The sequence below is a fragment of the Trachemys scripta genome, chromosome 2 (assembly GCF_013100865.1).
Source record: "Trachemys scripta elegans isolate TJP31775 chromosome 2, CAS_Tse_1.0, whole genome shotgun sequence".
Classification (NCBI taxonomy): Eukaryota; Metazoa; Chordata; order Testudines; family Emydidae; genus Trachemys; species Trachemys scripta.
In genome coordinates, this window is record NC_048299.1 from 181,127,705 (window position 1) to 181,136,907 (window position 9,203).

Genomic DNA, 9,203 nt, shown 5'->3' on the forward strand with positions numbered 1-9,203 from the left:
CTCAATGTTGGTATGCACTATTTTGGTGGGGTTTTGAAAAGAGGTATGTAACAAGACAGAACTGAGGGCTCTATTTAAGTGCACAGTCCTTTTCTGTGTATAACTTTGAAAAAGCAACTTGGAAATTCATCTGTACTTACACACCTCTGAATACAAGATGCATCTTTGGCTAATGTCTACACTACAAGCTAGGGGTGCGATTCTCCTGCTTATGTACGCATACTCATGGTAGCTCTCACTGAACTAGCGTGAGTATAAATAGCCATGTAGCCATGGTAGCGTGGGTAATGGCAGCAGAGGCATGGCTTAGTCGTGCTTAGTACAAACCCTCCTGAACCAATAGGTGCTGCTACACATGCTAATATGGCTACACTGCTACTTATATTTTCACTAGCTTGATGAGAGTTAGTGAGAGCGTGCATATTCAAGCAGAGGAATCATAGTCCTAGTTTGTAGTGTAAATATAGTCTATGCACCAAAGTAGACTATATCACTCAGATAAAAAGATAACAATCTTATATTTCAGCATTAATAGTATGGGTACATATTCTGAGAGAGAGAGAGAGAGCTCGTGCGCACACTGAATCTAAGAGAGTGACAAAATAATGTGGGTTCATATACATACACTATTGCAAGTGTGGAAATACATTGCCACAACAGGATTCAGTTATTTTGGGACTATTAAACTCAAAAACCAGAAAATTCTGAAACATGTAAACATTTATTTTGAAAATGAATAGCTTTTTATTTAATCTTTATCATTTTAAAAATTACATGGCTGGGCAAATTCATTATATATATTTTTGGATTTTTGCAATGAATATTTTATACAAATTCAGTCTTAGCTCTTGATAAGATAAAGTTTCTTCTGTGGCAATCTTAAGTAAAATGTGTCATTAGTCTGATGGTCATAACTCATCTTTCCTCCTTTATTGGATCAGTAATAAAAAATGGAGACTTCATATCTTGTATGACATAATTTGATTATATACTTTTCTTTCACTGGAGCTATTCTTTGTGATTGAAATATTAATAGATGTTATAGTTTTCAGTCATGGTGCAAGACTAAAAATTTTACCCTTTGAAGTCCTTTACAATGTGCGGTATTTTCACCTGAATTTTGTAGAAATACAAATGTTTGTAAATGACATTCTTCCTCTTTCTCAATAGAATGTAATACAGAATCAGTCTGTATTTCTTGATCAGTATGTTCTCATTTTCAGTGCTATGCCAAAAAAAAAAAAAAGTTATTGGCTTATTCAATTAATGAATATGGTTCAATATAATAGGAGCATTCTTGTACAATTGACATCTTAATTTAAGATTTGAGATGGTGGTTTCAATGTTATGAAATATTTTTTGTTTTTCCACAGAAATTAGGCATCAGAAGTGACAGAAGAATATATTGCACATAATGATTTACTGCACTTCCTTGCTCTGTTTAATATGGGTTCCTTTAAATCACAAAAATCAACTCATTTATCTTAAATTTAGGGATTTTTTTTCAGATGGGTTAAAGAAAAATCGTGGTAATAGAAGTAGTATTTGGTGATATTTTCCAGGACAATTAACGTGAGACAACTATATAACTATGAAGTATGCTGATTGGTGTTAGTGTTTTAAATTTTATTTTTATTTCTCTGGCTTCTATCCAGAGATCTAGGCACCATTCATTGGTTCATCAATTCTTTAGTTACAAATTAGGGTCATTGTGATATTTCAGGTATGTGATAAAGTCTTAATTTTTCCTGTTAATTTTTTATACAACAAACTGAAAAATAAATAGTTTAAAAATGCAGCATGCTATAGTGCAGGGATCGGCAATCTTTGGCACATGGCCCGTTGGAAATCCGCTGGCGGCCCAGGATGGTTTGTTTACCTGCAGCGTCCGCTGGTTCGGCCAATCGCAACTTCCACTGGCCATGGTTTGCTGTTCCAGGTCAATGGGGGCTGCAGGAAGCAGCGTGGGCCGAGGGATGTGCTGGCTGCCGCTTCCCACAGCCCCCGTTAGCCTGGAACAGCGAACCATGGCCAGTGGGAGCTGCGATTAGCCGAACCTGCAGATGCTGCAGGTAAACAAACCATCTCAGCCCACCAGCGGTTTTCCCTGATGGGCCACGTGCCAAAGGTTGCCGATCCCTGCTATAGTGCATGCTGTTAGCAGAATCAAATCCCAGGCATATCAAATTATTAAAAATGACCTCAACCTTTTTTTAAATACAATTTAGATTCCAAATAAATGCAGACTTACATGGCAAAATATTTTAACAATATTTGAAAATCAGGTGCTAATCTTCTGTCAGGATGCAAAATTACAATATGGTTGACTCCGCCCCTACCCCCCATACACTACAATTCAGGATATAATGGGAGCCTAAACTAAGGCAATTTTAGGCATTAACTTTGCTCTGTGTTCTTGGGATGTCACCTTAGAAATTTGCTAAAATGAGTTCAGGATTTGAAAATACGTAGTGTAAACTTACATAAGTTCTGTTTCTGAGTTAGTCTCAAACTGTTACTTATGAGATATTCAGTTTAATATTAAGCATTTAAATTGAATCTACAAGGTGATAGTCTATTAGAATACATTGTGGATCTGGGCATGCAGTTCCCATTGAGGGAATGTATGCACTCCACAGCATTTATTTTTGGCATTTTAGTGGAGCTTCAGGTATCCAGACCAAATGGAAAGATGTAATGCATAGGAAGCCTTCATTGTTAAACAAAGCACCAAAAACTTAATTTCTCTAAATAATGCTCTCTGTGATTTAGAGACAATCTTTCATCTGTGTTAAGCCTTGTCTGCACCAGGACTTTGTCTACTAGTGAAGTTTGACAACTGGTTCAGACAATGTAGACAATTCTTAATGGACACTTAATGAGCTTGATATAAGAGAGATGCTAGAGTGGGAGGACAGATTCCTTCCATTCCAACCTTCGTAGTCACAAACTGTAACTCACATGCCCACCTTTAAAAGGGATGGAGAACGTGGGCACCAGGCCTTCCTCCCCAGTAGTGTGGAAGCAGCTTACAGCATAACTACACACAACTTTGTTTTACAGAGTAACTCTCACCATCAGATCCTCATTGGTATTTTCTATCCCGGCCTGTGCCATTAGGTCAGTGACATGCTTTTCAAGGTCATCAATACGTTCACCCATTTCTTTCAGTAAAAAGTTAAAGAGAACATTGTTATGTATAAAAAGAGTATGGTTTTGCTGACTTTCACTTCTATGAAATGTTTACCAGTCAGAAGTTCCTCTTCCAGATGTCTCAGTATCATACCCATTCACTGTTCATGTATCTCATGTAAAATTGAAGCTGGAAGGAATGTTACAAAATTGTATTGCAATAATAGTCTTATAGTATCTGAAAAGGGCCGTGCTCAGTGAGTGTTTTGAATGCTTACTTGAATGCCTACCTACTCAGTGGAGTTAGAACAGCTTTCTTCCTACCAGACTGTTTTTTTTGTGAGAAATGTGCCTCAAGAAGTTGCTCTGAAAGAGAGAAATTATGCTGTATAACACCCTATTACCTAGGAGGCCATAGTGAATTACAGCTGCATCTACTAATGCTACCTGTAAGGTCAACCATGAACAACATAAATATGCAATCAAAATGTACACAGAAGCTGAATTACAAAAATGTGGTGGGGAGAGCAGGGGGGGAATAAGATAGGAAGTTGGTTGCTGCACAAGATAAGCTGTAACAAGTTTCCAGATATGTGACCCAGTTTCTGTATTGTTAATTAGTGAGCGAGACCTCAGAGCCCTTTTTGTTCTCAGCTTCTCTCTCTTTGGGTCCAATTCTCCTTTCCCTATACATGGAAGGCTAAAAGAAAGTTTGTCTGTACTTTCTATTTGTTATGCATGATACACTAATTTAAAAAGCAGTTCTTATAGACCTCTCTTTTTCCTTTTTCACGGTTCTTGCCGAGGTGATTGTACCTGGCCTTCAGGATATTGCAGACAACTTACCACCTTTTCTTATAGATTTCCCTCAGCAAAAACTGCTGTACACTGGCTAGTCTTTACCATAAAATATCAGCATTCTTCTTGGGAAAGCTAAAATATTTAACTATGCTACAATTTGGATTTCTGTATAAATGGGTAGTTAATTGTATTCAGGATCTTTCTGAATACCAAACTGAAGTGTAAGTGTATCCAGATCTTGATTTCTCAAAGTAAAATATCAGATAAACCAACCAGGTGAAATAGATAGTGTTTTTTATATAAGCTTATTTAAAATCCTACTGAACTTGCTCTATTAATCTAGTAACATACAGAATAATAAAAAAGGATATTTCTCAGAGTTAACTTTTCAGTCAAAGCTTGAAAGTTCTCCTGCAGTTGCTGTAGTAGGTTTTCTGCCTGTAAAAAATAACTATTTAATTAAAACATCCACCCAAATCAGCAAAGAATATACTGTCTTGACACTTCAGAAGCACTTTCTGTTCTGTGAAAAATAAAACATGGTGTGATAATTTCACTAACAATACTGTGATGAAATAGAAGAAAAATCAAATTAGAAAAGCAGTGTGTGAAAGATGCATGGCTAAGAAGTTCATTGGCTCTTACTGCTGTCTCTTTATTAATGATCTGGATGATGGGATGAATTGTACCCTCAGCAAGTTCACAGATGACGCTAAGCTGGGGTGAGAGGTAGATACGCTGGAGGGTAGGGATAGGGTGCAGAGTGTTCTAGACAAATTGGAGGATTGGGCCAAAAGAAATCTGATGAGGTTCAACAAGGATAAGTGCAGAGTCCTGCACTTAGGACGGAAGAATCCCATGTACCACTACAGGCTAGGGACCGACTGGCTAAGCAGCAGTTCTGCAGAAAAGGACCTGGGGATTAAAGTGGACAAGAAGCTGGATATGAGTCAGCAGTGTGCCCTTGTTGCCAAGAAGGCCAACGGCATATTGGGCTGTACTAGTAGGAGCACTGCCAGCAGATCGAGGGAAGTGATTATTCCCCACTATTCGGCACTGGTGAGGCTACACCTGGAGTATTGTCTAGTTTTGGTCCCCCTGTTACAGAAGCGATGTTGACAAATTGGAGAGAGTCCAGCGGAAGGCAACGAAAATGATTAGGGTGCTGGGGCACATGACTTACGAGGAGAGGCTGAGGGAACGGGGGTTATTTAGTCTGCAGAAGAGAAGAGTGAGGGGGGATCTGATAGCAGCCTTCAACTATCTGAAGAGGGGTTCCAAAGAGGATGGAGCTTGGCTGTTTTCAGTGGTGGCAGATGACAGAACAAGAAGCAATGGTCTCAAGTTGCAGTTGGGGAGGTCTAGGTTGGATATTAGGAAATACTATTTCACTAGGAGGATGGTGAAGCACTGGAATGGGTTACCTAGGGAAGTGGTGGAATCTCTATCCTTAGAGGTTTTTAAGGCCCGGCTCGACAAAGTCCTGGCTGGGATGATTTAGTTGGCATTGGTCCTGCTTTGAGCAGGGGATTGGACTAGATGACCTCCTGAGGTCTCTTCCAATCCTAATATTCTATGATTCTATGTATGAACACATGAAAGAACAAATACAACTATTCTTTTCCAGATTGGCTTAGAGGAGCTGTAACTAGCAATCTAATTAGTAAGAAGATCATCCTGAGACACAATCACACAGACTGAAGGTATCACTCAGATACCCACTCCCAACCGATGATGAATCAAGTAATTAAAAGTTGAATATATTTTCTTTGCCTCCTGCACAATTATATCTCATTGTGTTTGTTTCCTGTATGCAAAATGGGGATACCTCTCTCACATGGGTGTTGTGAGGCTAACTATGTTTGTAAAAACAATGAGGAGTCTGGTGGCACCTTAAAGACTAACAGATTTATTTGAGCATAAGCTTTCGTGGGTAAAAAAACCCACTTCTTCAGATACATGGAGTGAAAATTACAGATGCAGGCACCTGCGGAAGTGAGGAAATAGATTGACAGAGCGAGATGGGTACCCAGAAGTCACCTACTACAAGACAGGCCCAAAAAGGAAAATAACAACACCACTGGCCATCTTGTACAGCCCCACAGCTAAAACCTCTCCAGCACATCATCAACGATCGACAACCTATCCTGGAAAATGATCCCTCACTCTCACAGACCTTGGGAGGCAGGCCAGTCATCTCTTACAGACAGCCCCCCAACCTGAAGCAAATATTCACCAGCAACTATACACCACACCACAGAAACACTAACCTAGGAACCAATACCTGTAACAAACACCATTGCCTACTCTGTCCCCATATCTACTCTAGCGACACCATCAGAGGACCCAATCACATCAGCGGGGGCTCATTCACCTGCACCTGCACATCTACTAATGTGATATATGCCATCATGTGCCAGCAATGCCCCTCTGCCATGTACGTTGACCAACCCAGACAGTCTCTACTTAAAAGAATGGACACAAATCAGACATCAGGAATAGTAACATACAAAAGCCAGTAGGAGAATACTTCAATCTCCCTGGACATTCAATAACAGATTTAAAAGTCGCCATCCTTCAACAAAAAAACTTCAAAAACAGACTTCAAAGAGAAACTGCGGAGCTACAATTAATTTGCAAACTTAACACCATTAATTTGGGCTTGAATAGGGACTGGGAGTGGCTGGCTCACTACAAACGCAATTTTCCCTCTCTTGGTATTGACACCTCCTCATCAATTATTGGGAGTGGACCACATCTACCCTCATTGAATTGGCCTTATCAACACTGGTTCTCCACTTGTAAGGTAACTCCCTTCTCTTTATGTGTCAATATATTTATGTCTGTCTCTGTAATTTTCACTCCATGCATCTAAAGAAGTGAGTTTTTTTACCCATAAAAGCTTATGCCCAAATAAATCTGTTAGTCTTTAAGGTGCCACTGGACTCCTCATTGTTTCTGTGGATACAGACTAACACGGCTACCCCTCTGATATGTTTGTAAAGCATATTGAACTCCTGGGATGGAAGGCACTATAAATGTGAAGTACCACTAAGGGCTTGTCTACACTGGCAATTTACAGCGCTGCAACTTTCTTGCTCAGGGGTGTGAAAAAAACACCTCCCTGAGTGAAGCAAATTTCAGCCCTGTAAAGCGCCGGTGTAGACAGTGCACCAGCGCTGGGAGCTGCGCCCCTCGTGGAGGCGGTTTTTTTAGGGATGTGACCACACAAGCCACTTAAAGCGCTGCCAGTGTACACCAGCCCTTAATACAATATTACCATACTAAAAAAAGAACAGGAGTACTTGTGGCACCTTAGAGACTAACAAATTTATTAGAGCATAAGCTTTCGTGGGCTACAGCCCACTTCTTCGGATGCATATAGACTATATGTCTATGGCTGCTACTCTGAAACCTATTACCATACTGTTTGTTACGATTATATTATATTAGTAATTGCTCTTTTCATCCCTAGATCTCAAGGTGGGTTTACAGAGGAAGTGAAACAGCATTATCTTCATTTGAGAAGTGGGAAAACAGGCACAGAGGGCCAAATAACAAGATTAAGGAAACTTTAAGTGTAAACACAACTTGGGTAACAAACTTTCCAGCGCTTTACATTTTCCGGTGCTGTCTCAGTAAGATCTGCTGACTGGGACTGAACCTTACCTGTTTCCTTGTCTAAACGCCTGATAAGCTGAACTAGCCTGACTAGCTGCTGCGGTTTACAAAGAACATTCTTCTATCACCCTCCTCTTGTTGGGGAAACTCCGGTTTATGCCACTGACTCCAAAAGGTGAGAATCGAGCGTGGGGCAGAGCTATTGCCCCCTAACCGTGGGGCGCTAGGAAGGAGCCGCCACTACTGTTACCGGACTCAGCAGTGTCCTGGGGCTTTGCAGAGGAACCGGCATCTCCTCCCTCCCTGTAGCCGCTTCTCTGGGTTACTGACAGTGACCGTGCTCCCCAGAGAGGGAGAGTCGGGAGAGCGGCAGCCAGCGTGTGGCAGGGCGGCTCCCGGCCTGTGACCCCCCTGCGCCCGGCCCGCCCTGCTGGGACCCGCACTCACGAACTGCGAGAGTTCCTGCGCGCTCCGCGGGTCATTGTCTGCCATCCTTCGCCAGCTGCCGCCTTGCCCCCGCGCCGGCCTCTCTCTCCTACTCCTCCCTCCTCCTTCGGCGGCCGCCTGCGAGACAGCCCGGACCCGCTCCCAGCTCCCGCCTCCCTAGCGCGCCAAGAGGCGCTGAGCAGGAGCCGGCCCGGGCAGAGAGACACGCGCGGAAAAAGAGGTCACCGCTTCCTCGAGGGACCTGAGTTTCTTGTCAGCGCCGCATCGCGCTGCAATGCCCGCAGCGCAGCGGGCCACCCCCGCAAAGCCCTTCCTTCCCGCACTTCTCACTCCACCTGCTGACAGACTGCCAGCTATGCGCAGCCAGACACACCCTGCCACACCAACCTCCACCACTGGGTACACTGCTTGCCCCAGGGACACTACCAAACAACACATGAGCTCACTGACATACATAAGAGGTCAGAGTCAGACTAGATGATCTGATGGTCCCCCTAGCCCTAACCTCTGGGAAATGGACACACAGGACACACCCTCACAAACATTTTCACCCACACACAGGAACAATGTCAGACACCCTGGACAAACATGCAAACGTTGACAAATACCTTGGAGACACTGCCCAATTCTTTGTCTCTGACACACACACATACACAGTGAATAAACACAATGCATGAGATTTAGATGTTGCCTGATCACCAACGCTGGCAGTGGACTGCCAACAGACACACTCACACACACAAAAAGAAAAAGTATCTTGCTGAACTTTTTAATGTCAAATGACTTTAAAAATGAGTGTTAAAAAGACTCTGCATTCCATTACTGATGTCAGCTGGAATGTTTCCTAATGAAGTACATTTATGTCTTTATCAGTGTTAAATTCAAATGTTTAAAAAGATAGGCCAAAATATTTTGCAAAGAGCCCCCTCCTATTTAATCAAGACTAAATATGAAGGATATTTAGGACATTATTACAATATTTTAAAAATGAAGCTGGTAAAATTACAAAATTAAATAAAATAGCATTGGATATAAACTACAGTCATTTTAAATCTGTGAATTACATCCAAGTAAACCAGCCATCTGAGTTATTAAATCAATTTCCTGCTAATACAAAGCAGCATAAAAAGGTGAAGTACAACAAAACACTTAAAAAATCCTTTAAAAAAAAATTGTGCGGAGGGCAGGTCATGCCTTTGAAA

The 9,203-nt window shown here is 41.6% G+C and overlaps 1 protein-coding gene across 1 annotated transcript; it reads right to left on the reverse strand.

The window, feature by feature from the left end:
• Nucleotides 1-783: 783 nt before the first annotated feature.
• Nucleotides 784-8,322, reverse strand: HSBP1L1 (heat shock factor binding protein 1 like 1). The gene is made up of 4 exons (XM_034759433.1): nucleotides 8,002-8,322; nucleotides 4,305-4,371; nucleotides 3,076-3,170; nucleotides 784-1,225 (listed from the first exon to the last, which is right to left on the reverse strand). The coding sequence occupies exons 1-4, from the start codon at nucleotides 8,044-8,046 to the stop codon at nucleotides 1,220-1,222; spliced, it is 213 nt and encodes a 70-aa protein (XP_034615324.1). The 5' UTR covers nucleotides 8,047-8,322; the 3' UTR covers nucleotides 784-1,219.
• Nucleotides 8,323-9,203: the final 881 nt, after the last annotated feature.